This window comes from Desmodus rotundus, chromosome 3 (assembly GCF_022682495.2).
Source record: "Desmodus rotundus isolate HL8 chromosome 3, HLdesRot8A.1, whole genome shotgun sequence".
Taxonomy (NCBI): domain Eukaryota; kingdom Metazoa; phylum Chordata; class Mammalia; order Chiroptera; family Phyllostomidae; genus Desmodus; species Desmodus rotundus.
In genome coordinates, this window is record NC_071389.1 from 122559662 (window position 1) to 122573554 (window position 13893).

Genomic DNA, 13893 nt, shown 5'->3' on the forward strand with positions numbered 1-13893 from the left:
TATCACTCAGTCCTTGACATTTAATCTACAGAGCTACCTGGCTCTGAAGCCTTGTTTTTAAAGTTACTTACTACTTTTTGGCAATATGTTATTATGTTCTTACTTGATCATTAGGTTTGGTAATTTAAATTTTTTCCAGAATATATATATTTCATAATGATTTCTAAATCTCTTTACACAAAGTTTCATATACTGTATTCTGAGTAAAATGAGAAATCTTTTATATGTTGTTTTGTTTATAATTTTGACTTACTCTTGGTTTATATGTATATATACTTCACCACCATTAAACTGTATAAGGACTGGGTTTTACTCATATTTTAAAAATCTTCCATTGCACCTATGAATGAAAGACTATGAGTATAGGTGACAATAAAAATCCATTAAGTAATAAATATATTTTCAGGAATAACCTTTTGTTGAGTCTTCTTCAACACCTTTCTCTTTGCCTGAAATGTCTTCTCTGAATTCCTCATTCTTCAACTCCTTTTTCTCAAAGCCTTTTCTGACTTCTTAGTTTAGAATTAAACTTTCTTCTTCAGTCTTAATGGTATACTTTCATATTTTATTGTTTTTATCATTGATACTTGTTAAAGATTCAAGAATTAAACCTTTCTTTTTCTTACATTAGTCACAAATTGAAGATTTAAATGAAAATATTTTAAAGTTGAAAGAAGCTCTTAAAACAAGTAAAAACAGAGAAAATTCACTAACTGATAACTTGAGTGACTTAACTAATGAACTACAAAAAACACAAAAAGCCTATAATAAAATGCTTAGAGAGAAGGGTGGAGTTGATCAAGAGAATGATGAACTGAAAAGGCAAATAAAAAGACTAACCAGTGGATTACAGGTAATTTTATATTTAATTGTAAAAATGCCTTTGATATATGATATATAGTGACAGTTGATTGCAACTTTTTAACTTTATATATAATATTTGCTGGAATTAGCTTAGGTCTCACCTTGATTAATTTAGCCAAATCCTTTCCATGACCCCCGCTGTATTTGTAACTTTAGAGTAGTGTGTGTACGACAGTGCAGAAACAGATGCCTTGTTATATATTCAGTGTCTTTTAGAAAGGATGATGAACTATGGTTGCAGGAAATTTTTATAGTTGAAATATTTGTTGTGTGTTTTGTTTGATACATTTTACTTATAAGATGTTAAAAAGGCATATTATTTTTCAGGGAAAAACTCTGATTGATAACAAACAAAGTTTAATTGAAGAACTCCAAAAGAAAATTAAAAAGCTAGAAAGCCAACTAGAAAGAAAAGCGGATGAGGTAGAAATGAAGCCTGTGAAAGAAAAGGTATGTGAAGAAACACACCGATGTGTTTGAGGTGGGGAGGCAGAGTTAAATAGGTAATTGATGAATGGCTAATATACTGTATTAATCTGAGACCTAACACACACTGTAAATGACACTGAATAACGCAGAGAAGTCTAAGACAAGTTTCCATTCTGTAGGAATTTACAAGGGGACTTGGGGAGATGCCTATAATGTAGCTCTCATTTGTAAATTACTACATCATGTCCATGTCACCTTCCTGACATAATACCTCCAAAATATCTTCACACTTTGCATTTTTTATCACTGTATTCATCGCTTCTTCCGGTGTAATTGTTTATACTTTGGTGATTTGTCCTTCGGGGAAAAAAAGCTGGGCATTTTTAGTCTTCTACTTTGGCTCAGACGTGTTCTTTTATCCTTCAGTGGTCTGGACTGTTGGTTACTTCAGGGTAAACAATGTGACATGAAATATATTCAGTATGTGTAGTAATAGTAAAATAACCAACCCACTCAATAAATTGATTCTGTAGCTTGAGAAAAATTGCTTAAAATTCCCTTACAAGTTAAATAGTTAACTACTTCAAAACAAAATTATTGATAGAAATAATCAACCCAAAGAGAAACTTTAATTTGCTAAGATACATATAATTAAGTTTGTACAAGTGACAAACTTAAGACTTATATCTTGTTGGGAGCATTGAAAATATCAAAATATTTTGATATTTCTGACCTGGCAAATATTTGTGCTAGTGGTAATGTTTGCCCCTGAAGAAAATCACAGTGGAGGAACTATGGTAATAAAAAGTGTACCCAGAAAATATTCAATATCTATAAAATAATTTTAATAACATGAAAAAAGAAAATTACATATTTTTAATGATTCTGTGTAGAAATAAATAGGTAATGGGACTAAATGTTTTAATCGAGTATGTTACAAAAATATTTTTCCTATTAAAATTTATCAATGTTAGTATAATTTTGATTAAAATGCTTAGATTTACATACATGGAACCACAACATACTTGCTGTCAGAAGCTTTGTTGGTGAAAAATGCAAATCAAAATGCCCTTACTTTTCTAGACAGCTCTCTTCTCCGTCTCCCTACTTGAGCAAAGGTATACACTAATTCTTGGATACCAGTTCCTCACCTGATTCTTATCAGAATACCTCAATAGCTTTGTGGCTTTTCCTGGACTCCTAACCTCTGTGTTTCAGGCTATTTCTCCTTAAATTAGATAATACTATTTGCATTGACAATGTCTCAGGATTATGTTGACAGTGAAATAATATGTTAAAGTCTTCTGTAAGCCATCGAGAAGTTCATCCCCATGTACATTATTACTCACTAGAAAGAGAGAGAATGCAGAAAGTTACACTTATATTAAACATATATCTAAGAATCTAGGTAGAATGTTCTTTCAGATTACACAGTGCTGGGCATTTCTAATTTGTGAATGTTTTTATAATCAAAGAATCCTTTCATATTGAAAGTTCAGCACCTTTTTCTCTGAAAACAAAGTTTGAAGCCCATCTTTATAACAAGACCCACCCCCATCCCTTGCAGTCCTGTTTTCCTTATGCTGCTTCACTTTTCTCGAAAGCACTTACTACTGTCTGACAGGCTAGGGAGTTACTTAGTCACGTGTTCATCTTTTTGTCTGCAAGCTTTGATGGCAGAAACTGTGCCTGTTTGGTTTATTGTTGCATCCTTAACACCCAGAACAGTCCCTGGCACATAGTAGTTGCTCAGTATTTGTTGAACAAATGAAAAATTTTAAATGCAATAACATTATTCCGAAACCTATGCCTAAGAGGCTGTTGGCACAGAAAATACGAACACAGAACTTCTCTTCCCGCCTTCTCTTTTCACCTTTTCTCCCCCAGTCCAGAACAGATCCTTGGTGGCATTTGCCTTTGGTACTTTGTTGTTGTTGTTGTTATTGTTCATTTTTAAGGTATTTTGGCTTTTCTTTCCTAAGTCTTACTTAAAAGGGAATGTCAGAGGGGATAAAACTGCCCGGTCCCTAGGAAGTGCTACATGCTGCAGAAAAATTTACTTACCTTATGCCTCCAACTGATATTTCTATTTCTGGAGGTACACAAAATTCCTTGTGATATTTCAGAAAAAAAGAAGTTAATGACTATCAAACACTTAGTGAAGTTTTTACATTTTTCAATACTTGTGAGCTTAAATAAAAAAGTTTAAAAACTAAGCCAGTATCGAAAAGTTAGTTTTGAGAGGGCAATATCTTAGTTGGGCATTTGAAATAACTGGCTTTTTGACTTAAGGTTATGGTTTTAACTCTTTCAGTCCAAGCATGGACTGATTATTTCCTGATTATTTTTATTCCTGATTATTTCATTACAGCTGTCCCAATTTCCCCCCTTTGCCCTCTCCCCGCTTCCACTGTCCATCCCCACACTGTTGTCCATGTCTATGGGTCACTCATACATGTTCTTTGATTAATCCCATCCCCTTCTTCTACCGTTTCCCCCAGCCCCCAGTTTCCTCTGGCAGCTGTCAGTTCCCTGTTTCCATGTCTCTGCTTCTGTTTGCTAATTAGTTGATTTTGTTCATTAGATTCCTCTTATAAGTGAGATCATATGGTATTTGTCTTTTACTGACTGGCTTATTTCACTTAGCATAATGCTCTCCAGCTCCATTGATGCTGTTGAAAAGGGTAGGAATTCCTTCTTTTTTCTGCTGCGTAGTATTCCATTGTGTAAATGTACCACAGTTTTTTGATCCACTCATTTACTGATGAGCACTTAGGCTGCTTCTAACACTTGGCCATTGTAAATACTGCTGCAATGAGCTTGGGGCTTCATATGTTCTTTTGCATTGAGGTTTTGGGCTTCTTAGGGTATATTCCCAGCAGTGAAACTACTGGGTCAAAAGGTAGTTCCATTTTTAGTTTTTTAAGGAAATTCCATACTGTTTTCTACAATGGCTATACCAGTCTGCTTTCCCACCAACAGTGCACTAGGGTTCCCTTTTCTCCACATCCTTTCTAGCACTTGTTGTTTGTTGATTTATTGATGATGGCCATTCTGACACGTATGAGGTGATATCTCATTGTGGTTTTAATTTGCATCTCTCTGATGCCCAGTGATGTTGAGCATCCTTTCATATGTCTGTGGGTTATTTGTTTGTCCTCCTTGGAGAAGTGTTTATTCAGGTCCTCTGCCCATTTTTAATTGGATTATTTGTCTTCCTGCTGTTAAGTCCTGTGAGTTCTTTATATATTTTGGAGATCAAACCCTTGTCTGATGTATCATTGTCCAATATATTCTTCCATACAGTCAATGCTCTTTTTGTTTTGATGATGGTTTCTTTAGCTGTGCAGAAGCTTTTAAATTTCATATAGTCCCATTTGTTTATTTTTTTCTTTATTTTCCTTGCCCTAGGAGATATATCATCAAAAATATTGCTATGTAGGATATCTGAAATTTTACTGCCTATGTTTTCTTCTAGGACTTTTATGGTATCACAATTTATATTTATGTCTTTTATCTATTTTGAGCTTATTCTCGTGTATGATTTAAGTTGGTGGTCTAGTTTCATTTTTTTTTTTGCATATACCAGTCCAGTTCTCCCAGCACCATTTGTTGAAGAGGCTATTTTTACTCCATTGTATGCTTGTTCCCTGTTTGTCAAATATTAATTGACCATAAAGACATGGGTTTATTTCTGGGCTCTCTATTCTTTTCTATAGATCTATGTGTCTGTATTTATACCAGTACCAGACTGTTTTAGTTACAGTGGCCTTGTAGTGTAGTGTGATATCAGGTATTGTGATCCCTACAACTTTGTTCTTTTATCTCAAGTTTGCTGTGGCTATTGGGGGTCATTGTTGGTTCCATATAAATTTCTGGGTGAAATGAGTAAATTCCTAGAAACATATAATCTTCCAAAACTGAATCAGCAAGAGGAGGAAACCTGAATAGACCAATAACTATTAGCAAAATTGAAGCAGTGATCAAAAAACTACCAACACAAAAAATCCCTGGACCAGGTGGCTTCACAGGCAAATTTTACCAAATATTCAGAGAAGAACTAACAGTGTGATCCTTCAGAAACTATTCTAAGAAATTCAAGAATAGGGAAGACTCCCAAACTCTTTTAACAAGGCCAGTATTATCCTAATCCCAAAACCAGGTAAAGAAACAACAAAGAAAGAAAATTACAGGCTAGTATCGCTGATGAACATAGATGCAAAAATCCTCAACAAAATACTACCAACAATAACTCCCAAAAACCAGACCCAAAAATACATAAAAAAGATCATACACCATGATCAAGTGGGATTTATTACAGGAATCAAGGATGGTACAATATTTACAAATCAATAAATGTGCTAATCACAAACAAAATAAAAGACAAAAAATCACATGATCATATCAATAGAAGCAGAAAAGGCATTGGCTAAAATCTAGCACCCATTTATGATAAAAACACTCATTAAAGTGGGAATAGACAGAACATATCACAACATAATAAAGGCCATACATTAAAAACTTACTGCCAACATCATATTCAATGGTCAAAAACTAAAAGCATTTCCCTTAAGTTCAGGAACAAGACAGGGATGTCCGCTTCCACCACTCTTATTCAACATAGTCCTGGAGGTCCTAGCCACAGTGATCAGACAAGAAGAAGAAATTTTAAAAGCCATCCAGATTGGAATGGAGGAAGTAAAACTGGCATTATTTGCAGACAACATGATAGTGTACGTAGAAAACACTGTAGGCTCCACCAAAAAACTGATCGACCTATAAGTAAATTCAGCAAAGTAGCAGGATACAAAGTCAATACTCAGAAACTGATGGCATTTTTATACACCAAGAATGAACTATCATAAAGAGAAACTAAGAAACAAAAAAGTAAAGTACATAGGAATAAATTTAACCAAAGAGGTAAAAGACCTGTACTCAGAAAACTATAGAACACTGAAGAAAGAAATGGAGGAAGATAAAAATAAATGGAAGCATATACCCTGTTCATGGATTGAAGGAATTAATATCATCAAAATGTCCATACTATCCAAAGCAATCTGTAGATTTGACACAATTCCTATTAAAATACTAATGGCATATTTCACAGATCTAAAAGAAATCAAAAATTCATATGGAACCAACATTCTTTTTTATAGTAAAAATGTTGTTTCATAATATCTCCTTTACTATTCCAAAGGTTATGCACGGTTAATATAAATTAGTACTTACATGCATAATTTCAAATTTATCATTATGAATTTCCAAAATAAAAGATAAAGGAGACATATAAAAGGAAAATAGTTTATAAAAATAATGTACTCGTACACATTCTCTACTCCAACATGTAAATGCTCTGGCGTGAGCACACTAGAAAACATGATGAAGTAGTCTTGTCATTTCACCTTTAGGTGGTGGTAATATGAATTCAGAGCAACAAATGCAATCTGATACAAAACGTGTCCTATTGGCAACTGATACATCGCAATGGCATTTCCATTTATAACTTCATTTCTAAAATGGTAAACAATTGTCGATACAATTTTCAACAAAATGATTTCCACAGATTTTCCTTTTATATAGCTGTTGTAAGCCTAGAAAATTTAGTACATAGTAAAATCATTAAAAATTGCTTGGTAGAATGAAGATGTAAATTCGTAGTTCAGACATTTGTGAGCAGAATTTTTAACGATGTGCATGTCCAGTAGCACACCCGAAACTTGCGCAGTTCCTGGGCTGTTCCCCACTTTCCCGATCGCTATATTTCAGTTGTAACAGGCCACGACACCTCTCCCTAAAAGGCCCGAATTCCTTCCCTGTCTCCCACCCCCTTTTTAGCAAGTATCACACTAACATAACCACAATATTGCTTTTGTTGGGGTTTTTTTTGTCTATATTTTGCTCTCTTTCCCTAATCCATCCACCTAACCAACATAAACTAGACTCTAGTATTCAGGAAGATAGATTTTTTTTTTTGGTTTATTCATTGCTTCTATTCTTAGTGCCTAACGTACCTGGGACATGACTAGCATAAATAAATGTTTCTTGGATAAGAAAAGTAATGTGTACTGAACATTTGAAGGGGCCCTGATGCTAGGCTATTGCTGTGGGACGACAGAATTGGGTTGACCATTTATACATACGTTGTGTATTCTTTGTTGCAAGCTTCCTGTAGCCATGATCATCTACATCCAAATCGTCATGTAAAGACTTAAGGGAGTTAGCATTGGTCCAAACTGTTCCCTAGAATTTTGTTTGTCAAGTTAGAAAATACAGAATACTTAAACTGAAGGTCATTTTTGCTCATAGCTTTGCATGCCTAAAAATTGTGGAAGTTAGGACTGATTTACTTATTTTCTAGGAAGTATTGTTTTACCATTTTTGTAGTAAACTGTAATTGATAATTGTTAAAATGAAGTTAAAAAATATTGGTAATTTTCTTCCTCTATTATTGTTCACAGAGTGCTAGAGAAGAGTTAATTAGGTGGGAAGAAGGTAAAAAATGGCAAAGCAAAATAGAAGGAATTCGAAACAAGTTAAAAGAGAAAGAGGGAGAAATCTATATTCTAACAAAGCAGTTGAATACTTTGAAGGATCTTTTTGCCAAGTGAGTTTAATATAAACCTAATTAATGGTTTTTAAACCATTAATATGTAAAGTCTTTATGTGTAAAGTCTTTAATTGACCTGGGAGTTACACAGTTTTATTATACTTGATAATATAAGAAATTCTCTAGTTTTAATTATAACTTATTGTCTATGATTTACTTTTTATTTTCTTTCTTTAAAATGTCTTTTAAATATATTTTAACAATTTATAAATGGAGATCCTGTCATTTTAAAATAAGTTAGCTCATAGCCAATGCAGAATAAGCTGGTTTTAATACATTGGTCTTGCAATGAGTAACCTGCGGTTTAAGAAACTGAACAAGCCAAACAGTGAGTGGTATAGTTTCATGTTTCTCTATTAAATCTCGCAGGGCCGATAAAGAGAAACTTACTTTGCAGAGGAAACTAAAAACAACTGGCATGACTGTTAATCAAGTTATGGGAGTACGAGCTTTGGAGTCTGAAAAAGAGTTGGAAGAGTTAAAAAAGAGAAATCTTGACTTAGAAAATGACATATCGTACATGAGGTAAGCTATTACATGGAAATGTGCTATCAGTTATAATGAAGGAAACTGGTTGACCCATAGAAACTGACATAATAAACATGTTATTTTAAGCTTGGGTTCTGTTGATTGTCTTTTCTTGTGAGTTGAGACAATCTTGTTTCTTTGTACGTCACATAACTTTGGATTATATTCTTGAACTTTTGAATATTATGTTTTGAGTTTCTGGATCTTAGTTAAACTCTATGGAAAAATGTAGTTATTTTTGTTTTAGCAGGCAGCTGGTCTGGGTAGATTGAGACCCCAAGTTCCAACTTGCTTTCTGTGGCTGTGATTCCAATACCAGTTCTGTTTCAAAGCCTTTACAGTGCTATTGGGACCCATCCTGCTCACCTGCCTCCCAGTGGACAGTCTTGCACGTGGTCTGTCTTCTCTCTGTTAGTTCGGTTCTCAGAGTCTTTGTGTTCTGAGCAGGATCAGATCCGTGAGGGTGAGCCCAGAAGTTCATAAACAACTATATAGTTGTTTGAGCTTCTTCCTTCTTGTGATCTCCCTGATACTCTCTATTTCCCCAGGGCCTCCTTCAGGTACTTGGAACCAAGGCTGGCACTTTAGTACCCTGTGCATCCTGTGCACTTCAGCAGTTGTGCACATCTGCAGCCAAGCACACAACAGCAGGGCAGAAGGGGATGAGGGGAGGTGGGGGACTGTGTTCGCCCTACTGCCTTACAATCACAGCTTGCTACTAATTGGAGAAGATGATTTCCCTCTAAAAATATAGCCACCTATGGATTCCCATTGCTGTCTCTGCCACCACTGTCTACAGGATTGCTTCAGGGCTGAGGCATGAAAGAATAGATAGAAGAAAGAATGAGGGATATTTGTACTCCATGCTAGAACCTGAAAGCTTCCCCTTCCCTGGAGGTCTCTCCCTCAGTGTTGACACTCACTTCAACCAATGTTGCATTCAAGCCAATAAATACCAGAGGAAAAGAAGAGGTAAATTCACCACCTGTTTGCTGATACTTCAAAGTCTGGCATTTTATCCTAATCTGGAGACTATTTACTTTTCAAAGTCCTCAAGTAGATGCTCCATGCATTGGTGAGAGAGAAGACTTGATGTGTTTACTATATTGTACCTAGACCCAGAACCCTCAAGTGCATTTTTTCAGTAGAGCCTTTGAGATTTTCTTCTTTTTATTTTTTTAATATTTTTATTGTTATTCAATTACAGTTGTATGCCTTTTCTCCCCATCCCTCCACCCCACCCCAGCTGAACCCACCTCCCTCCCCCACCTCCACCCTCCCCCTTGGTTTTGTCCATGTGTCCTTTATAGTAGTTCCTGTAATCCCCTCTTCCCACTGTCCCCCCACCCCGGCTATTGTTAGATTGTTCTTAACCTCAATGTTTCTGGTTATATTTTGTTTGCTTTTTTCTTCTATTGATTATGTTCCAGTTAAAGGTGAGATCATATGGTATTTGTCCCTCACCGCCTGGTTTATTTCACTTAGCATAATGCTCTCCAGTTTCATCCATGCTGTTGCAAAGGGTATAAGTTCCTTCTTTCTCTCTGCTGTGTAGAATTCCATTGTGTAAATATACCATAGTTTTTGGATCCACTCATTTGCTGATGGGCACTTAGGTTGCTTCCAGTACTTGGCTATTGTAAATTGTGCTGCTATGAACATTGGGGTGCACAGGTTCTTTTGGATTGGTGTTTCAGTGTTCTTAGGGTATAATCCCAGCAGCGGAATTGCTGGGTCAAAGGGCAGTTCCATTTTTAGTTTTCTGAGGAAATTCAATATTGTTTTCCACAGTGGCCTCACCAGTCTGCATTCCCACCAACAGTGCACTAGGGTTCCCTTTTCTCCACATCCTCTCCAACATTTGTTTGTGGATTTGTTTATGTTGGCCACTCTGACTGGTGTGAGATGGTACCTCATTGTGGTTTTAATTTGCATCTCTCTGATGGCTAGTGATGCTGAGCATCTTTTCATATGTCTCTGGGCCCTCTGTATGTCTTCCTTGGAGAAGTGTCTGTTCAAGTCCTTTTCCCATTTTTTAATTGGGTTGTTTGTCTTCCTGGAGTGGAGTTGTGTGAGTTCTTTATATATTTTGGAGATCAGGCCCTTGTCTGAGGTATCATTAGCAGATATGTTTTCCGATACTGTTGGTTCTCTTTGTAATTTGGTGCTGTTTTCTTTAGCCATGCAGAAGCTTTTTATTTTGATGAGGTCCCATTTGTTTATTTTTTCCTTTATGTCCCTTGCTTTAGGGGATGTGTCTGTGAGGATGTTGCTGCGTGGAATGTCTGAGATTTTCCTGCCAATGTTTTCCTCAAGGACTTTTATGGTGTTACAACTTATATTTTAAGTCTTTTATCCATCTTGAGTTTATTTTCGTGTATGGCGTAAGTTGGTGATCGAGTTTCATTTTTTTGCACGTAGCTGTCCAGATCTCCCAATACCATCTGTTGAAGAGGCTGTTTTTGCTCCATTTTATGCTCCTGCCTCCTTTGTCAAATATTAATTGACCGTAAAGACTTGAGTTTATTTCTGGGCTCTCTGTTCTGTTCCATTGGTCTATGTGCCTGTTTTTATGCCAGTACCAGGCTGTTTTGATTACCGTGGCCTTGTAATACAGTTTGATATCAGGTATTGTGATCCCTCCTGCTTTGTTCTTCTTTCTCAAAATTGCTGCAGCTACTCGGGGTTGTTTATGGTTCCATATGAATTTCTGAAATGTTTGTTCTATATCACATCAATAACTGCAAAGACAAAAATCACATGATCATATCAATAGATGCGGAAAAAGCATTTGATAAGATACAGCACCCATTTCTGATAAAAACACTCAGCAAAGTGGGAATAAAGGGAGCATTCCTCAACATAATAAAGGCCATATATGAGAGACCTACAGCCAACATCACACTCAAAGGACAGAAGCTTAGAGCTTTCCCACTAAGATCAGGAACAAGACAAGGATGCACTCTCTAATCACTCCTATTCAACATAGTATTGGAAGTCCTAGCCACAGCAATCAGACAAGAAAAAGCAATAAAAGGCATCCAAATTGGAAAGGAGGAAATGAAACTGTCACTGTTTGCAGACGACCTGATAGTGTACATGGAAAATCCTATAGACTCCACCAAAAAACTACTCAACCTAATACATGAATTTGGCAAAACAGCTGGATACAAAGTCAATACTCAGAAATAAAAGGCATTCCTGTACACCAACAATGAAACTGAAGAAACAGAAATCAGGAAAAAAAATTCCATTTGCTATAGCAACAAGAAATATAAAGTACCTAGGAATAAACCTAACCAAGGAGGTAAAAGACCTGTACTCAGAAATCTACACAACACTGAAGAAAGAAATTAAGGAAGACACAAACAAATGGAAGCATGTACCATGCTCATGGATTGGAAGAATTAACATCATCAAAATGGCCATACTACCCAAAGCAATTTATAGATTCAATGCAATCCCTATTAGAGTACCCATGACATATTTCACAGATAGAGATTTTCTTCTTTTGCTGTTTCTTTCCAAGCTTTGTCTTCTAATATAGTCATGTTAATGCAAAGAAAAATAAAATTATGTCCCAATTACAGCAAGTAAAACTATTCATAATTTTCTATTTCCCTCATATCTTCCAAGATGAACATAGATTAGGTTTACCTAATTTGTTTCTTGCCCTTCTAAGTGTTTACAAATGATCTGGAATTGTGTTAAATGATCAAAGCCTGGTACCTACCTATGACATTTGGATATGAGGATACCTACTGTTCTTTTTATTCTGTTTTGTTTTTCTTCCTGTTAATCTTCAGAAACTACCACTGGTGTGTCTTCATGAACATGCACTGTTGTGTCTGTGTTAACGTAGTGAGTACATGCAAAGTGGAACTCCTTTATAGGAGCACTCATGAGTGCGAACTTACATACCAGTGCTTCCCTGCTAAGCCATGGTTTCTTAAATCCTTCAGAATTTCACTTGATAGAGAAGGAAATTGTGATTGGGACTGAAGAATTCTTTTTTTTTTAACATCTATTTATAGTTACTATCTGGTCTTAGCAGTGGCTTCCTCCCTCTTTTTTCCCCCTTAGTCTAAATATATATTCAGACCAAAAACTAAACCGAATGCTTTAATTCTCCTTTGCAGTTTTTACAGGAATCAAAATATTTTAGTTTTGAAACCTTCTAATACTTTTAGAGGTTTAATTGTTCTTTTTTCCTTAATAATGTGATTCTGTGTTGGCTGAAGTAATGAATGATAAGACTTTGTAAAAGATACTAAACTTGTCTTCTCTCCCAGTGCAAGTGTAAATTTCTGAGTTTTATGAATCAAATCTAGATGTTAAAGGGAGGGAGGACATTCCAAGAAAGCAGAACCCTAGCAGAGACACAGAGGCAGGAGTGCCTCTTTCATGTGTGGTACGAGTGGGTTTGTTTGCCTTAGTAAACTAGGCCAACTGGGCAGTTAGGCTGAATAAGTGCGGCTGTGCCGGTCACGGAGGGCCTTGTAGGGCACACGGATGAGTGGAGACGTGAAGTAACAGGTTATTGTCTGGCTCCAGTAAGAGCCTTTGTAAATCCTTGTGCTTCTCGATAAGCACATGGATATTATGAAGTTATTATATATGTTTTTAAAAGTGGGTAATTTAATGCAACTCTCTTATATAATTTCATATAAATTGATGCGTGTTCTTTAAAAATGTTAATGTAATTCTAAAAATCAAGCAACACTTTTTAACACATAGTTTAAAGGAGGCCTGCAATGAATCCTCTGTAGAGGATCATTTTATAATGTAAATAGTCATGTCCTAATTTAATTTTTGTAAAATCGGTAAGTTTTTTAGAATTAAGATAAATATGTTAATAAATATATATATTCTTTCTTTCCTGTATTTTAATGTAATAAAACAATGAAAAGTTGGCATTTGAACAGTAAAGAGTCTGTGGTTGTTGTTCATAGGACCCACCAAGCTCTTCCTCGAGATTCTGTTCTAGAGGATTTACGTTTACAAAATAGATACCTCCAAGAAAAACTGCATGCTTTAGAAAAGCAGTCTTCAAAGGATACCTATTCCAGGACGTCAGTAAGTGTACATCATTCCTTTTCATTTTTTTCACATTAAAGTTCAGAAGTAAAATCAGTTTTTACCTTTATCTGGCCAAAACAAGTAGATCCCTATCCCTAATATTAATGCAATAAATTAAACTTTTATTTTTAGTAATTACTATATATTTTAACTTCTTTAATTCTTCTTATATAATAACAGTAAACTTAAAATTCTTATGCTTCACATAGAACTTATAAATGAGTCTAGAGATTTTACATGTAGTTGATATGAGCGGCAAGAATATGCAATTAGATAAAATAGGAAAATATGTTATGGCATCATTTCCATCAAATATGTGATATGTTTATAGTTGTCTTTATAAAGAATCATTAATGAAGAATTATTTGTTTTATCTTACTTTAAAT

The 13893-nt window shown here is 35.3% G+C and overlaps 1 protein-coding gene across 6 annotated transcripts in view; it reads left to right on the top strand.

Moving 5' to 3' along the window:
• The window catches only part of CEP290 (centrosomal protein 290), a 94538-nt gene that overhangs the window by 61794 nt on the left and 18851 nt on the right, over window positions 1-13893 (top strand). For all 6 annotated transcript variants that reach the window (XM_045204460.3, XM_045204405.3, XM_045204493.3 and 3 more), the window contains 5 exons: window positions 632-853; window positions 1192-1314; window positions 7752-7897; window positions 8270-8425; window positions 13381-13504. In XM_045204460.3, coding sequence (XP_045060395.2) covers window positions 632-853; window positions 1192-1314; window positions 7752-7897; window positions 8270-8425; window positions 13381-13504 — 771 coding nt within the window. The remainder of the gene's footprint in view (window positions 1-631; window positions 854-1191; window positions 1315-7751; window positions 7898-8269; window positions 8426-13380; window positions 13505-13893) is intronic.